Source organism: Bactrocera latifrons, unplaced genomic scaffold (assembly GCF_001853355.1).
Source record: "Bactrocera latifrons isolate USDA-ARS-PBARC rearing strain unplaced genomic scaffold, ASM185335v1 scaffold_34, whole genome shotgun sequence".
Lineage (NCBI taxonomy): Eukaryota > Metazoa > Arthropoda > Insecta > Diptera > Tephritidae > Bactrocera > Bactrocera latifrons.
The window spans coordinates 197,824-216,494 of NW_017536979.1; the positions used below are offsets into that span (position 1 = coordinate 197,824).

Genomic DNA, 18,671 nt, shown 5'->3' on the forward strand with positions numbered 1-18,671 from the left:
TTATGGACCAAAAACCATATCTCAGGAAGTACTCAACCGATTTCAATGAAATTCGGTATACCATATTTTCTTAACACAGTGATGACATGTACCAAATATGGGTGAAATCGGTTCACAACCACGTCTGAAATCTCGATTATCACTTTATCATGCGAGAGTATAAAATGTTCGGTGACACCCGAACTTAGCCCTTCCTTACTTGTTAAAATTAAATTTCTCTCTTTCGGCACATAACTGTACCTTACTTGGTTTGAGTATTTGAAAAAACATAAACTCAGAGCTTTTTGAACGCGCCTAGAATTATGCTGCGCATTATCAAGTTTATTAAACCAATATACAGCTATATATATATAAATATACATATCTGCAGGAACGCATATACATATATACAGTGGCGTGCTGTGAACTGTAGTTGGGATTATCAGTAAAACAAACAATGATAATTTATATGTATATGGCAAACAAATACAATCCAGCTCAGAGAGTATTCGATGGGGGAAGCAGAGCAAGAGGAAGACCTCCACTCAGTTGGAAAGACCAAGTAGATAAGGATATTGCTACACTTGGAATTTCCAATAGGCTCTCAACATCGAAGAAAAACTATGGCTGCGCTGCTTAAACTCAGCTATAATCGCGTAAGTGGAGTCTACGCCAATCAAAAAGAAGAAACAAATACATATTTATATCTATATAATATTTCAAGGATCCTCGAAAATTCTGTTCCTACTAAGTGTTAATTTTGCATAAAATTTTCGATTTTAGAGATTACAGGTCTCATTATATTGTTTAGTCGAAAAAGTCTTTTCGTATTTTGTCAATATATATCGTTGCAGCCATATATCTCCAGTGCTACCAGTCACATTGTGTCATACCATATAGTGTTGGAAAGGTGAGATTTTAAGTTTCATTTAACCAAAAAAAATTAAATTCGGGGAAGTTGAAAAAAAGTTACAGCTGTTCAAAAATGAGAGGAAATAATGAAGAAACTCGGTATATTTTGAAATTTTTGTATCAAAAAAAGAAGAATTCCACGCAAGCCACTAATGAAATTTGTGAAGTTTACAGAGACGATGCTGTATCAGTTCGTGTAACACAACAATGCATCGCTGGTGAAAGATGCACCTCGCTCTGATTAACTTATCGTTGGAAAAGCCGATGAAATTTCGGAAAAGATTGAGCAGTACCGTCACATAAGCAGCCATGACATCGCTAAGGAACTTAACATTCATCAATTAACGGTTTTGAATAATTTAAAAAAGGCTGGCTTCAAAACGAAGCTCGATGGGTACCACACAAATTGTCTGTGAAAACTTTAATGGACCGATTTAAGATCTGCGTTTCTTTGCTAAAACGGAATGATATCGAACCAATTTCTAAGCGAATGGTACAGGAGACGAAAAGTGGATCAAATAAGACAATAATGGGCAAAAAAGACCATGGTCCAAGCATGGTGAAGCTCAACAAATGGTCGCAAAGCTAGAACTGACGCCTCGAAAGGTTATGCTGAGTGTTTGGTGGGATGCTCCAGCCTGGTCTACTAATTCTACATTTTACTGTCAACAACTGACGAGATTGATGCAAACAATAGAAGACTCCCAGAACTGATCAGCAGAAAGGGCTTTTTCTTCTATCAGGACAACGCTAGACCACACACATCTTTGATGACTCGGCAGAAACTGGGAGAGATTGGTTAATAAGTTTTCATGTATCCACCATATAGCCCTTGATTTGCACTATCGGACTACCTTTTATTTCGATCAATGCAGGACTCCCTTAATGCAGTAAAGGTGGCTTCAAGTGAAGCCTGTGAAAATTACTTGTCACAGTTTTTCGCCGAGAAACCAGAAAAGTTTTACACTGATGGAATAATGTCTCCAGCGGAAAATTGGCAAAAAGTGGTCGATCAAAATGATGCATATTTGATTCACTAAGGTTCATTATAAATATAAGAAAATAAGTTGAAGTTTTATTTGAAATACGAAAAGACTCTTTCGACTACCCTATATTATTAACTAGAAAAAACAACAACTATGTATTTTTGAATGTATTTTTCTCCACACACTCTCCAAACCCCCTGGTGTCTTCCCAAATTGATGACTAAGAAAACAACTGCTCTAAGATAAACTAAAGTGCATTTATATATATTTCTTTACAAATAAATTATTAAAATAAAACATATTTTGCTGCCCGAACTATAACATGCAGCCCGAAACAATAATTTGTGGAACTCTTAGAACTATAAAACTAATTATATACATATCTACATAAACGAAGATGCGGCACACAGCGACGCTACAATAATCTAAGAGATAAACTTATTTTAAAATGATTGCTCAAAAATTCGAGTTTTATAAAATAAAATGTAAAGTAAAATACCATAAAAGATAACAAGAGATTCGTTTTTCGCACACGAACAATATGGCAACGCTAAAGGTAGTAAAATGCGCGAAAATAATACAAGTTTATACAAATGTAAAAAGTTAAATGAACCACAACCTATTTAAGTACATCACACACACAGCGTTTCTACTGCTGCCTGCTTTGGCAATCACTTTCGGATATTTTCATGTCGTAGCTTTAAATTGCCGAGTTAATGTTAATGTAAATTAAATTAAAATATCGTAGAATTATGGTGTTAACACAGCAGTCTCTTGGTTTAGCGCTCTCCCTCATAAGCCTCATTCATGTGACCATTTCCTCGATTGCCGGTGTAAGTTTCGCGCTCAGCTTCTCTTTGCTTGGGATTGTTGGGCGTGACCACGACTTGGTTGGCCTCAGGGTCCTCGCCGTGCTCCACATATTTGTATGGAATGGTGAGTAAAATGAAAATGAACATATCGACAATCATGAGGCCCGCAAATAGTGCGAACTCAGCGGCCTAAGGAAGGGAAATAAAAATTTGCTTAGATATTTTCTGCGACAGCAAAGTGGTGCAAACAAAAGACTTAGGAAACGAACCTGCGATTCAAAGAATTTCAGTTCGGCTATAACCACCACCAGCATATTGCCGATGGAGACGGAGAGCAGCCAGCAGGCCTGCAGCACGGACGTCATGCTCGGCGGCGCTTGGGTGTAAGAGAACTCCAGACCCGTGACAGAGAACATGATCTCAGCAGCTGTGATGACAATAATCTGTGGCAATTGCCACATCATGTGGATGCTGTTAGGTGGTGTTATGACATGCGTCTTGGACTTCTACACGTAGCAAAAAAAGAAAAGAACAAAAATGAGTCATTGCGGACCGATGGTATAACTAATAAGAGCGCTTATACTTACGTAACCATCTTTGAGACTGCCTTGCACCAGCAGTGCGTAAACGCCGCCGCCCTTCGTGTTGACGGTGGCAATCTTCGTATCGGCCATTTTCAACTCGCTCTCACCGTGCACCACATTAACCACTTGTGAAGCATTGCGCAAAATAAGTGGCACTGCTGTCTCCACGGCATCGGTCAGAGTGAACGCACTGTCCTCGGCAGGCACATTCAAAAGCACTCGCACCGTGGGATTGCCCAGCTTCGTTTTGCCCGTGGAGTCTATGAATTCTTGCACACCATCAGAGTAAATAAAGTAGCTCGTCTCTTTGCCAGGCGTTAAACGGAAGGTGCCGGAAAAGTTTTTGCAACGTTTGTCTGCCGAGGTGGCGTTGAATGGATATATGACTGCTTTCGGCACTGGCAATGCTTTATTCTCCCACAAGCCCAACGGCTCCACGGCACTCGATAGATTTGGCAGCTCTGTGGTGAAGCGGTAAGCGCACGGCATGCCATTGTAAATGCGCACATTGGCGCCAAGTTCAGGCAGCGGTGCCGGATCAACTTCGTTCAGTTTGACTTCAAGAGCAGCGGAGAGCAGAAAGGCAATAGCGGCTAGTAAACCACCAAGTGTGAGCTTTTGCAGTGGTCGCTTAATGCCAACCTTAGCCAAAATCGGATAGAGCACGTAGGTGAACAGTGGAATCATGCCAAGTATGAGTAACGGATTGACGACCTGCATCTGATCGGGTTTAATAACATAACCAAAGATTTCGCCATTCATGCGTGTTGCCTGGAAGGTCCAACGTGAGCCTTGCTGATCGAAAAGTGCCCAAAAGACGGGGAATGGCAAAAACAATGTTAAAATCTTCAACAATACTTTGGTGTCAGCGACCATTTTTTGACCAGATTTTGCCTCGGCATAGTCCAACCAGTGTTTGCGTGGATTCGTCTTACGTTCGCGTCGCCAACTGCCAATAGCATCGGAAATACACTTTGACACACCGAATATCATGTTGCCAGCTGGTGGCTTGACCACGTAGAGCTTGCGGCCCGCAACGAAAATGACCACCGAGAGCAACATCAGCATGGCCGGCACACTGAAGGCGAGCGAAAAACAATTCTTATCGCCGAAGCAATGCACATCCTCACGGAGAATGGGTGTTATGGTGGTCGATATGGTGGAACCGGCATTAATGGCGAAGTAGAACAGCGAGAAAAATGTGGCCAGCTGCTTGGCTTGTTCCGGCATGCGGAACTGATCGCCACCGAATGCCGAGACGCACGGTTTGATGCCACCAGTGCCGAGTGCGATCAGCGTGAGACCCAGTATAGTAATTTCCCTACAATTTTGTTAAATAAATTTTTTAGTTTACCAAAACAATATCGAGTATACTTACTTCACAGGTAGCTGCAGCAGCGGTATGGCGCCCAACGAAACGATCACGCCGCCCAACGCATACACCATCGACAAGTAGAGAATCGTTCGGAATTTACCCAGCCAGCTGTCGGCGATGATGGCGCCAACCAACGGAAACAAATACACCAACATGGTGAATATATGGAAAAGAACAGTCGCCGTGTCCTTGTCATAGTGCAGCTTCGTGGTGAGATACAGCACGAGTATGGCTGTGTGGGAAAATAGACAAAGTAAAAGTTGTTGTTGAATTCAGTGAAAGTAGATGAGTTCATTGACCAAATACTTACTTCGTAGGCCGTAATAATTGAAGCGCTCACAGAATTCATTGCTGATAATGAATGCCACCGATTTGGGGTACTCCGACGGCTGAAAGAAAGAGTTTCAGAAACGGTTGAAATAAATTTCGTTAATATTATATTTACGAGTACTATGAATTGCAAGGTTTTTTTTTGTTTTTTTGGTTTTTATTTATTTGGGTTTTTGTTTTGTTATTTTTCGTTTTGTGTGTTTTTTTTTTTTAATTTCTGTGCATATGCGCATATGTTTGTGGCTGTAAGCGTTCGTCTGTTTTGACAACAATTTAAACTGGTTTCGGCACTTGTGACCGAATATTGACTGATGAACGTCCACACATACATATGTATGCAGGTATGTGTGTTGCATATGTTATAACAATGAAAAGATAAAACAAGAAAAATTTTTACGCAAGCATCTCAAAGCAGTGAGACCATACTATTTATGATTACTTTCTGTTTTTTGTCTTATGAAAGTATTTGCTGAAAGTACACAGTTTTTGATGACTAAAAGCTGATAACTTATTGACATCCATTTGCGAGGAATATTTAAAAACAGTGAAGTATTTTAAAGATTGATTGATAAAACCGGAGAAAATCATTTCACAAGTGTTCGAAAACGATAATTACAACAGCTGTTACAGTTATCAATGATTGAATATTAGATTACATTATAATTAGATTTTAATAAGTTAAAGTATACAAACTGCTAAGCCAGAGGGTTGAATGTTTTATTTGACTAGCTCGCTGCCGCCGCAAAAAATATTAAATGCCGTAGTCATTAGTAGATCAAATAACTAATTATATCAGCTTCGCAACTAATTGCAAAACCGCCAACGCATTTTCATCTTGAAATAAAAATCCAGTTACTTTGCATTCAATCTCATGATCACCACAATTTCATTAGAAAACTTAGCATTCCTGTTATGAATTTCACCAGTCCGAGCCGGTAACCATAACCTATACAAAAGTTTACAGCAAACAAGTTGATTTACGGTTACGGGGAATGTGATTCCCTTAAATAAATTGGCAGCTGTAATTATCAAAGCTTATTGCAAAAACAATGCTGCGAAACCAGTTGCGGAATTCAAATAATTACTCTTATAAGATGATATGGATGTAGTATGAAGTATGGGTGTTAATGCATGAGCACAGAGCTAAATTGTAAGTTCTGACATTTCGTATCTAATATTTTCAGCGGTTTCTAAGAAAATCTCCCATGCAAGCGATCAATGCAATTATATGTAAATGCAGCAACATAAAGTGTTTGGTTAAAAAGGGGTTGGTTTGAGTTTTTATATTATCTATTCGCAAGTTTCCTCACAGTTTACGACTTATTTAAGGTAACTTAAAATATTGTCAATTGTAATTAGGACTGGAGCTTAAGCGTAAAAATGTATGATTATGTACCGATTTGTTATGTTATATTTCCTATTCTTTTATCAGAAATCGGAATCGAATTTTGGTCCTACAAACCTTTAACTACTTCAGCTTTAAACCATTTGAAATTTCCACACAAAAAAATGCTCCAAAATATTTGGTATACATTACTTTATATTAGGTAGTCGAAAAAGTCTGTTTTTGTCGTTGCTGTCGTATATCTCCAGTGATATCAATCACATTGTGACATACCATAAAATGTTGGAAAGGTTAGATTTTCAGTTTCATTTAATAAAACAAAAAAAAAACCAAATTCGGGTAAGTTAAAAAAAGTTACAGCTGTTCAAAAATGCGTGAAAATAAAAAAGAAATTCGCTATATTTTGAAATTTTTGTATAAATAAGGGTAGAACACCACGCAAGCCACCAATGAATTTTGTAAAGTTTACGGAGACGTTGCTTGGTTCGCTGTTTTCCGTTCTGGAAATTTTGGTGTGAAAGATTTACATTGATGGAATAATGTCTCTTTTTTTGTTCATTATAAATTAAAAAAAAGTTGAAACTTGATTAAAAATACGAAGAGACTTTTTCGACTATCCAATTTATACATATTATACGCTATTTCATCGGCAACAGCCTAAATTTTAAACAATTGACTAGTACCTTGGTAAAAGCTGTTAACAAAATTAACCACTAGACAAGTTTACAGCGCGACAACTGTATTTTACTGCGAGAATTGAAATATTCATCATGTGCAAACCGCACTCACGGATCCACAATTGTTTTCGAAATAAAATGGTGATGTAACTCGAAAGTGGAATTGAAGTGTAAAAGTATTTATAAGCGTGCATGTCTTCTCATATAAAAGATCATACATAACACGCACAGGTATATAAAAATAATAATTTAATGCTTTAAGGCGTGCGACTTTCAATAAAAAAATTATTTTAAGGTACAAAGAGCCTGTTTGGCAGCAAATTGGATGTTTTATTTAAAACTGTCTGCAACAATACCGACTAACAGTATTTCAGTTAATTAATACGGTAATTTTGCAACTGTAATTGGCTAAGCGGATATGCCAAATACTGTTCGGATTATTTTAAAATAAATTATACGTTGCGAGAGTCGGTTTTTGCTTTTCAAACATAATATTACCTTCAACTATACGAATTTTAAATCTTTGTGGAGTTTCAGAAATCTTCCGTGGTCATACCGACCAATCAGTTTTCTATTCTGACTTTCTAAAATATTTGAAAAATTGTTACTATCAAAGATATTTCCTTTCCTACACGAAAACAATACAATACCAACGCACCAATTCGGGTTTCGTGAAAAACATAGCACTGTAGAGCAAGTAAATAGAATTACTAACAAAATAAGAAAGGCATTTGAACACATAGAGTACTGCTCAGCTATATTTTTCGACGTAGCTCAGGCGTTTGATAAGGTGTGGTGTTGACTTCAACTTTTACGGTTGATTAGAGCGGGTCGATTTTTTTTTCGAAAACATCTTTTTCAAAGAGACCAGTTTTGACCCAACGATTTTTTAGGCGAAGTTTAGTTTTAGTGATTATAAAAATTGCTTCCTCAGTTTTTGGAATGATATTTCATACAAATGTAGCTGCATTTTCAATTCTCGCATGAATAGGGTGTGATCATGCGTCGCAATCGGCCAGATCGAATGACTATAACACTTCTCTCGCATACAACATGCAATTTTGAAAATTTGTTTTCTTTTTATAAAAACACCGTAAGAATACATTCAAAGCAAATTATCACAAACATAAGAATCCGCATCCAGTATAAATAATGTATGCCAACCAAGTTTCTTGGTCAAGGTAAGTGACTACGAACACAACCACTGCAAAACAAGCGATTTATCAAATACCAGCTTTCTGTATACAAATTCATTCATTGCTTGTTTTAAAACTATTAGCGTTTGCGACAAAAATTTTAATATTTGTCGTGATGCATGATGTGGTTTGTGGGTGTTTATGCGGAAGTCAGGTTTTGAAATAGTGCGACATTGACGAATACGGCAAAAAGTATTAGAAATTAGTGGGTGGTTATTTTAACTAAAAAAGTTAACATATTTTACACACACGTTATATTAAATTTCAAAATAAGTTTTTCAGTTCATATGAAACTGTAGTTTGTTTATAATTTATTCAAATTATTGACACCTGTATAAATTTCACTCTCAACCGCTTAAGTATTCCACATTGTAAACAATTAACATAACCTGTTATACATATATAATATATTTATATAGAATGTTTGTCGAGTTGTTGTATTTCAGTTAATTTATGCATGCATTCAGCTTAAGACGCTTAGTATTTCCCTATTTGCGTTCCAACTCACCCGTTTCTCCAAACGTTTATTGTGTTGCTGCTGCTGAACGATTTCTTCACACTCGGCAGCGTTAACACTTTCGATCAAATCAGTCATTTTGGTAACTGTTGCTTTGGCACAAACTACGATTTTAAGCTTCTAAATGCATTAAACACAACCACTTAAGGGGTTAGTGGAAGCGTCGACAACCAAAATTACCGATGAAGTAAGTAAAAAATGCTTAAAGCCGCTTCAAATACAACAAAATGTTACGCAAGTACACAAAGTTTGTCAACAAAAACGAAAATATTGCTCGTTGTTTGTAGTGCCCTGCCTACAGCCTTCAAGCTCAACGCGTTTGGCTTGACTTGGTTTGACTTAACAACTTCGCGGTCGAATGCAGACTGTGTGGCTACTGCGCATGATTGACTACGTCAATGTGTGGTCTCTAACAGTTTAAACAAAGCGAATTGACGTTACTATTGTTGTTTTTGATTTTCGGTTTTAGATTGTTTTATTATTTCTTTGCTCTCCTACTATTTTATGAACACTATGTATAACCATAGATTTGAGTAGCTCGGTTTCGGTGAGCAGGTGCAGAGAGGAACGAAAAAAGCTCTACAGAACTAAATAAAAATATTAAATAGTTTTCCGTTCATTGAATTTAGCTAGATTTCTCATTAAGAAGCTCCTCAGCTATGGTATGCCCTAAACATAAAACCACGAAGTTGGTAACACCCAGAAATGTCGGAGACCCTACAAAAAATATAGATGTATAAAAGAGCTAAGTCGATTTATTGAAGCCCGTTTCCTTGCATATATGTGATATAATCATTTAGTTTTTGAGATATCAGTCTGAAATTTTGCACACATGCTCTTATCCCATAGATGTTGCTTATTTGTTGGAACGGCCAATTTCGGACGACTAAAGAATGTAGTTGCCATAAAAACTGAACGATCGAAATCCAAGATGTTGTAAGGAAATTTTCGTTGAGTAATACCAAAAGCTTTGTCAGGATCGGGAAGGACCTCTCCGAGCCGTTCGATACCAAACGAGGTTTTAGACAAGGCAACTAGATAACGAAGCAAAGCAAATGGATCTGACAGTGAACGGGGGTAGACAAATAAATATTGCCATCAAACAATCAGTCGTCACGCTCGCGATTAGGCTCCCAAGTCACTGTCGACAGTCATAACTTCGAAGTTGTAAATAGTTTCGTCTATCTTGAAAATCCAACGCAGAATATCTCTTGCCAACAGCTGCTACTTTGGACTAAGTAGGCAATTAAGAAGTAAAGTCCTCTCGCGGCGAACATAAATCAAACTTTATAAATCACTCATTATTCCCGTCCTGATATATGGTACAGAGGCATGGACGATGAGTTGACATTACGAGGTTTCGAGAGAAAGCTGCTGCCAAAGATTTATGGCGTTGGCCAGCGAATATCGCATTCGAAGGAACGATGAGCTGTATGAAATATAAGACGACATTAATATAGTTCAGAGAATTAGGAGACAGCGGCTGCGCTGGCTAGATCATGTCATACGTATGGCCGAAAACACTCCAGCTCCGAAAGTATTCGACGCAATACCCGGCGGGGAAAGCATAGGAAGACTTCCACTCCGTTGGAAAGACCAGGTGGAGAAGAACAATTGGCGGAAAGCAGAATTACCAAAAAAAAAATAAAAATAAAACTGAAACTGAGGTACTTTTGGAGGAACAGATTTTCCTTTTTTTGCAAAATTATAAAACGAAGAAGAAATTCTTCCAAATAACGTAATTTAAGGAATTCAGTCAAAGGTGTAGATTCTAAGTCAGTGGATTTAATATTTCTCCTATATATATCCAATAAAACACAATTAGCGATTAAAAATATTTAATTTAAAAAATATAGGTAAATGAGCTATAAGATGACGGAATAATTATTCATTATTATCACACAAAAAGTAAAATCACGGAAGAAATGACGCTAAAGTTTTCGTCAAAAATACTTAATTTATCTACCACCTTGTAGGCTTTAGTTTATCACATGCAGGCAAACAAATAAACGCCATCGCACGTAAAGCGACAATCTTTCACTTTATCAGACACCCGTACAAACACAAACACAAGCTCGCGTCTACGCGTAAATAAAAGTGAATTATCAGCTCGTGATTATTTGCAGTGAAAAGAAGTAAATCCAGTTACCGAATGATTGCACGCTTATAATAAATGACACTGGGTACTTGACCTTACATCACCCCTCAGGCTTCTTTACATGCTCCATATATGTATGTAAATCAATTGCTTTCGTTCCCCAAATTAATTTGCGCTCAACAACAAACAACTCAGCAGAACTATTAGAAAACATGCACGAGGAACTGAAGGATCCGCAATACATATTTAAATAGGTACATAAGTAATATTTTTGCAGTCACTCACGTGCGGTCAGTGCATCGGCCGCTTGACCCTCATACCACACACACAAAAATGGCTTGCTTTATTGTCGATGAAAAAGGTTGTTCAGCGATTTGAATGTGGCAAAATGTTCACTTCCTCTATTCAGTACTGTTATGGTCCGTTTATATTTTTGTTGTTGTAAATTCTATAGCCCTAACTGTCGTCACTAATTTGAATGCTAGGCAGCAGTAAGGTCATATATTTGCCGCGGTGCAGGGAGCGCTGGCGTAAACAAAAGGCTATGCAATAGATAACTAATAGAACGCGTCAATAAAATTGAATTGAGTTTATTTAGAGAGAGCCAAGATGATATCGATAGCAAAACGGGCAAAATGTTGCTAAAGCATTTAATTGAATTATTTAATTGTCGGACAATATTCAGGGTTGAAATTGAAAGCGGAAGAGCAGTGTATGTCGGACAAAGTGAAAACAATTAATTGAATGTAGGAAGGAAGGGATGTGAGAATGTACAATCTTTATAAACATATTTTTATACTCTCGCAACAAAGTTGCTAAAGAGAGTATTATAGGTTTGTTCACATAACGGTTGTTTGTAAGTCCTAAAACTAAAAGAGTCAGATATAGGGTTATATATACCAAAGTGATCAGGGTGACGAGTAGAGTTGAAATCCGGATGTCTGTCTGTCCGTCCGTGCAAGCTGTAACTTGAGTAAAAATTGAGATATCATGATGAAACTTGGTACACGTATTTCTTGGCTCCATAACTGCCACTCCCACAAAACGGCGGAAACCGAAAACCTATAAAGTGTCATAACTAAGCCATAAATAAAGATGTTAAAATCAAATTTGGCACAAAGGATCGCACTAGGGAGGGGCATATTTGGACGTAATTTTTTTGGAAAAGTGGGCGTGGCCCCGCCCCCTACTAACTTTTTTGTACATATCTCGGAAATACTATAGCTATGTCAACCAAACTGTATCGGGTCGTTTCTTTAAGGCATTTCCATATACAGTTAAAAATGGAAGAAATCTGATAATAACCACACCCACCTCCCATACAAAGGTTATGTTGAAAATCACTAAAAGTGCGTTAACCGACTAATAAAAAACGTCAGAAACACTAAATTTTAAGGAAGAAATGTCAGAAGGAAGCTGCATCCAGGATTTTTCCAAAAATTTAAAATGGGCGTGGCGTCGCCCACTTATGGACCAAAAACCATATCTCAGGAAGTACTCAACCGATTTCAATGAAATTCGGTATATAATTTTTTCTTAACACCGTGATGACATGTACCAAATATGGTTCACAACCACGCCTGAAATCTCGATTATCACTTTATCATGCGAGAGTATAAAATGTTCGGTGACACCCGAACTTAACTCTTCCTTACTTGTTTAATTTTTGTGTTTGTTGTTTTTGTGTTAGATAATTTTTAGTGACACAAGACGCGAATACGTATTTAGATCCCAAGCTTTTGAGAATTGAGTTAATAGGTTCGTTAGCAAAATCCCATTATGCAATGTCCTGAGGGGTTACATGGGTTTATGAGTTCCTTATTAAATTCTAAAACACCTCTAGAATATTGTCCTAAATTTTCAAGTTGATCTGAGTAATAGTTTCGGACCTACAACCTTAAGAACTTTTGCGCTCCAGGCTAGCAAGGCTAAGTGCGCCGTCTTTAAGCATTTTATCTCGGAACTGTGTTTTTGAAGTCGATTGGCAAAATTTCTCGAGAACTACTCAACCGATCTTCATAAAATTTTACACAGGTCTTTAAGATAAAACCACTTGCAAAAAAAAATGTTATTTTTAATTTTTTTTTGTAAAAATGTCTGCCAAAAATGCAATTGTTTTTCCTTCGTCCAAGTTCTAAGTTAAGGTTTTAACTAAAAAACGTATTTTTTGTCACTTTAGCCGATGCTGTGGGAAGTTACTCGGGTCACCGGAATTGGCATCGCAATGATCGAGTTTAAAAATTTTTTTTTCTTTAAATTTCAGAATTTTTTTGTTAATAGTGTTTTTAACAATAATAAACTTCTAATAAAATATTCTATTTTTTATATTAGAAAAAAGTTGTTAAAAAAAGAAATATCCTTAACTTAACTTTAAAATTCAAAAATGGAGCTATCATAATGAAATGTGGTAATATACAGTTCATAGCCTAAATATGTATTATCAATTTCTACAGCACTGAAAAATTAAAAACATAACAAAATTTTAAGACGCTTATTCGTTGAATTTCAAGACAGATAATTCAAGTTTCAATGAAGGCATTTAAAATAAACGATTCCAAAATATTATTTCGTTAGTTCATTCTATAATTGATTTTTGTACTCTCCCATAGAACCACTATTCGAATAAAGTCTATCCATCGAAATTTAGTTCAGTGACATTTTATATAAATTTTGGTTGGCTTAAAATCGCAATCATCACCTTCTTAAAGGTCAAATGGCTTTCAAAATTCTTTTAAGTGCGAATTTAGAATTTTAGAATTTTTTTTGAAATTTTTGCAACTTTTGCAATTTTCTTAATAAAACTTTTTTACACTATGGAGAATGTTGCGAGCGTATAAAAATATACTATACAACACACTCTTACAAACTGTATCTAATTTTTACTCGGATCACGTTTGCAATAATTATAAAACTTGTTTTTGTTTCAGAACTAAATCACAAACCGATTTATACGTGCAAACTGGACTTCGTTTGGCATGCCGTTCAAGTAACGATCAACTTTTGTCAGGGAGTGTTAAACATCAGCAAATAATTCGGTTTGTATTATGCAATATATTGGAAATATTTGAAACATTTATTGGTGCTCCCATAAATCTTACGTTTTGTGCAACGTGTCAACACGTCGATACCCTTACAAGGAACCTGCTTATAAATTGTTTGGTGGGCACTATATAGAATATAGTCCATGCAAATGGTAATTACTTTATGAGAGGATTTATTTCAAATTTGAAATGTCATTAAACAACGTAAATAGCGCTTAAGAAACTAATGAGACCGCCATAAACGCTATTTTGCCAAATAAAACATGTTCTTTAGAAGATTTTAAAGTGTTGAACCATAAAATATGCTATTCTGTAGTGTTATAAATATAGCATTGAAAGTCTTTATGCCGATTAGATAAAAGTAATCATTAAAACTAAATGAGTTTGCAGAATACTCATATTTACAAAAAAAAGTTGCACTGACAAACATTTTTAGCTTTCTCTGTGTGGAATGTTTAAGTAATTCATTGCAATAACTACAGCGTTCCTAAAATAATGTCTACCAGTGTAGCCTTTACGATGGCATTTCGAATAGCATTTGTTATGCGTTAGTCTCGCGTTTTATCTCAGCCATTATCTGGTATTTAGCTGGATATTTATGATTATTTTACTGTCGTTGTATTTATTTATTATATGTATTTTGTGTTTGGGAATAAGTTTTTGTATTCGTTTGCGTGATTTGGAAGATATAATTTTCGTTGGGCTAAGGTCGGCTGCTTAGAAAAGTCAATCACATATTATATTATATTTAATAAACGTGTTTGTCGATAACAAATCACCCAAAGTTGTGATTGACAACATCAAAATATTTAATTATAATTGAATTAGCTGATTAAATATTGAATGTGCGAATATGCTTTCAACATGTTTCACTGTTTTGTTGCTTCGCAAAGGCAATAAACTTTGAATACCGAAATATTTGCGCTTTTACAAATAAAATAATTGAATACATACCTACAAATATAAGCAAAGAAATAATGCTAACTGTATTTAAATTGAAAAAGTGCATTTCGAATTGCTTTGCATAACTTCACGTCTGTCAGAAAGTAATAAAAAAAATATAAAAATGAGATTTCTCATGCTGTTAAAAAACATTATTATTTTGGTAGAAATACACTGATATAAAATTGTAATAAGTAGGGGAGAATTTATTTAATTTAGGTGGCAGGCAAGCATAGCTTACGAAATTGAAATCAGATCCTAACAATTCTTTTCCCATCCAACTTTTGCAATCTCAAGTATAATGAACAGACTTTCCCTGAACTCAAGGAAAATTAGAAGGTACTTGAGTATCTACTCTTATTTTCAAATAAAAAAAATTAATTTTTGATACATATTTTATACCGAGACTATAAATAGTAAGAAAATAGTTGTTTTTAAACACCAAAAAAAAAAAAAAAAATTATGAAAATTTACTATTCCTATTTAGACCTTACTGCATTAAATACAAGTCTAAATAAAAACTATTATATTCCGTTTCAGCAGGTTGCAAGAGTGTAATTACTAATCAGTGGTTGTTGAAACCTCTTCTGGATCACCCACCACAGAGCGAGGACATCAATCTTACCAAAGAGTAAGGACATTAACCTTATAAATCATCTTTCAAGCACTTTAACGTAGAGCTTTAAGGAAAGAATTATAGCAGAATATAGAATTATCGCGCCAGATATAAGACATTTTTCAGACAAATCAATGTTTATCAGAAAACTTGTGTTACTGGGACATGGAGCTATTAATTATCACTTTGTATCAGAGACTGCAATAATTAATATTGAAAAGGAAGATTAGAGCCGTTCTATGTTTTTGTTTTCTTTCAACTATAGTGTTAAGCAAATATAATAAACTGATAAAAAATTATTATTATTCTGCGCTAGAAGTGATATGACAATATTGTATGCATTTCTGTGATTATCTAACTAGGTTGCCGGTGGGCATATTTCTTTACCGATAAGTGCAGAATGTAAACGGTTACAAGTTATGCCAACATTTTCATTTACGTGAGTTTATTTAATTAGTGTTTCGATTAGGAGTTGCGTAGCGCCAGTGGTTCGTGCTTTCAAAAGGCATTACAGAATGTTACTAAGTATGAGATGTAAGAAAGGCACGTTCTAGAGTCTAAAATAGGCGTGTGTGCTATGTTACATACTTATTTGCACATATTTGCAATATTTTTTACTATTTTGTTACAAAATTTGATATAACACAATTCCTTACCGCTTTTTCCGATATCTTTAGGACGCTGCTAACCATGGTGCTGCTGTTTTCCCGTTAAGTCTACTTTGAAAGCAACAAATTACGCGCAATAATTTTCACAGCACACTTGAGCTAACAGTAATAACGCGCTTTAGGTTCTCAGACAAAATTTCAATAAATAATATCACGTGAAAAAGACACTTTAAACACAAATTCTTCGCATATGAACAGTAAAACAAGTTCTTTTAAGTGAAAAGTATTAAAAAAAACACAGTTGTTTAAAGGTTAAACGCATAAAAAATCACATTTACATAAAAATTGCACTGACGGCAGATTGAAAAGCTGCTGTTTAAGGTCACAGCACTTTGTTTGCAGCGCGTAAATAAAATTTAAAAATATCTTGTGTTGTTTATTTCAACAAGAGTTACTGCACTAAGCCAACACTCAATGCTTTAAAAGTAAAGCACAAAGACGAAAAACGAAAAAAAAATATAGAAAATTATTCTAAATATAAATTAAAAGCGTTTTCTTTGACGGACTGCAACCGTCAGCACCGCTCAACACTTGTTACACGAATAACGCGCTGCAGACTGCAATCGCAGCTTTAAAATGGAGGCGGCACCACCAACATCAATAGAGCAGCAGCGCCCAAAGCAGAGCCGGCGACAGCGGCAGAGGCAGCACCTACGCCAGAGCAGTAGCCGCGTCGTGAAAGCAATAAGCAACAGCAATTGTTGGCGCTCCGGTGAGCTACCAGTCAGCTGTGGGCGTCGCAGCCCAGCCTCCCCCTCCGGCGGTCGCTTGCGTCGCGCTCAGCTGTCTTATTCTCTGCGCTTTTCACTTTCCCCACTTTCAATTTATTCATTTACTTTGGTAAATATTGTCTCGCACTCTCTGTTTACAAGAAATGCTTAGCAAATAATGTTACTTGGAGATGTTGCGATTTCGTGTAGAGTTTTTTTAGTTTGTGCTCGTAGGTCTCACACCAAAGTTTTAGTGAATAGTTTGACTGAAGCGCGCTTTGAGAGCGATGCATTCACATGTTTAGCGCCGGCGATTCATGGAATTTTCTCAGCATATTTGTTCTGCCTTGAGATTTAATTGTAAACCCAATTATGTGAACATGATTTTAGGGCTTATGAGTGGATTCCTTCATGCAGTTTCTTAAATAAGAATAATCGGGCGTTTTCTAGAAATCAAATTCGAAATAACTAAAAACGAGTATATGCATGTAAGAATAGAGCACGTGTATTAAGCTCTGAGTTTCTTTGCAGATATATGCTTATATATTTTTAAAAATCGATAAATTTTCGTTAATAACATTTGCACTGTCAAATTTTTGTTATAAGTTATGCAGTAAGAGTGTCTTTGGGAATCTTGATATCAGAAATATTTAGTTTTGTATTTTGGCTCAGATTATGATTTAGTTTAGCTTAGATATCAGTCTCTAAACTCGGAGTATGCTAAGAACCATAACTAAATATCAAGTTGAAACTTAAATTTACATACATATATCTGTGGTTTAAAACGTGGGGAAAAATAAGGCAATAAGTATGGAATCGACCACCTTAGGGTCAAATCTCATGTTTCAACAACTACGCGACCACTTTGAAATGCATTTCTCTTAACATTCTTATCATTAAATTTATATTACTTATATCATTTTAAATGCTAATTGATCCATTAATTTTACAATAGATAAAACAACCAAAAATGAATAAATTGAAATAAAACTTAACACAAACTTTCTAGCCACAAAATATTTAACGTGTATAAGGGACTTTACAGCATACATCGGTTATTTGGAGAGAAATTTTAAGGAAGTTAGGTAGATGGCTTTTGCTATATGTAATATATGGTAAATATCGGTTTAAAACTTCCCCTAGTCCCATATAATACTGTGGGCAAAAAAGTAAGACTTTTTTATGTAAATTTCGCGCGAAAACCCATTCATAGAAACATATTTTGTATTTCTAGGTTGGTATGATTGTCAGTGACATCTGTGCCAAATGTCGTATCTGTCTGAAGTAGTCTGAGCATTCGGCGATGAGTGAAATTATTCAACAAAGAAGTTCCAGAAGTTCCGCAAAGAAGATGTGCGGAATCAAATTTCTGGTGACGAAACTTTCAGAATGATGGAAAAGGCTTTCGGTGATAATTTTTTGTCGCGCGAAATTTGTTTGTCATAGCTAAAAATTATTCGAAGTGGGTCGAGAATGCGTTAAGGACGAGTCACGTCCAGGACGGCCAACAACCGATTATCAACACGTCAATGAAATAAAAGAATTGGTGCTCGAGTTTCGACGATTAACAGTAAGTGATCTTATCGGCATCATTGGAATATAGGAAGGACCAGTGAAAATAAAATCGCGTTAACATCTGTGAAAATGATCTTCGACTACCAGGACGTCATGAAACGTATTATTACTAGCGATGAGTCTTGAATCTATGTTTACGACCCGCAAACAGACAATCAATCGGCCGAATGTCGCGGCCTTAAAGATTATGCTGACAATTTTCTTCGATTATCCAAGTGGGGTGCACTCCGAACTTCTTTCAACAATGTGCCGTCGCATACTGCATTGAGTTTTCGTCAGTTTTCGTCAGTTTTTCGCCAAAAATTTCA

General features: G+C 36.0%; 1 protein-coding gene across 2 annotated transcripts; it reads right to left on the bottom strand.

The window, feature by feature from the left end:
- Nucleotides 1-2,115: 2,115 nt before the first annotated feature.
- On the bottom strand, nt 2,116-16,613 carry LOC108971421 (peptide transporter family 1). 2 transcript variants are annotated; one of them, XM_018937477.1, is made up of 6 exons: nt 16,067-16,613; nt 4,959-5,037; nt 4,652-4,880; nt 3,277-4,594; nt 2,959-3,195; nt 2,116-2,878 (listed from the first exon to the last, which is right to left on the bottom strand). In XM_018937477.1, exons 1-6 carry the CDS (start codon nt 16,100-16,102, stop codon nt 2,657-2,659), a joined length of 2,121 nt encoding a protein of 706 aa, XP_018793022.1. In that variant the 5' UTR covers nt 16,103-16,613; the 3' UTR covers nt 2,116-2,656. The 2 variants fall into 2 exon arrangements, with proteins under 2 accessions (XP_018793022.1, XP_018793021.1); XM_018937476.1 differs by lacking the exon at nt 16,067-16,613 and adding an exon at nt 8,705-9,061.
- Nucleotides 16,614-18,671: the final 2,058 nt, after the last annotated feature.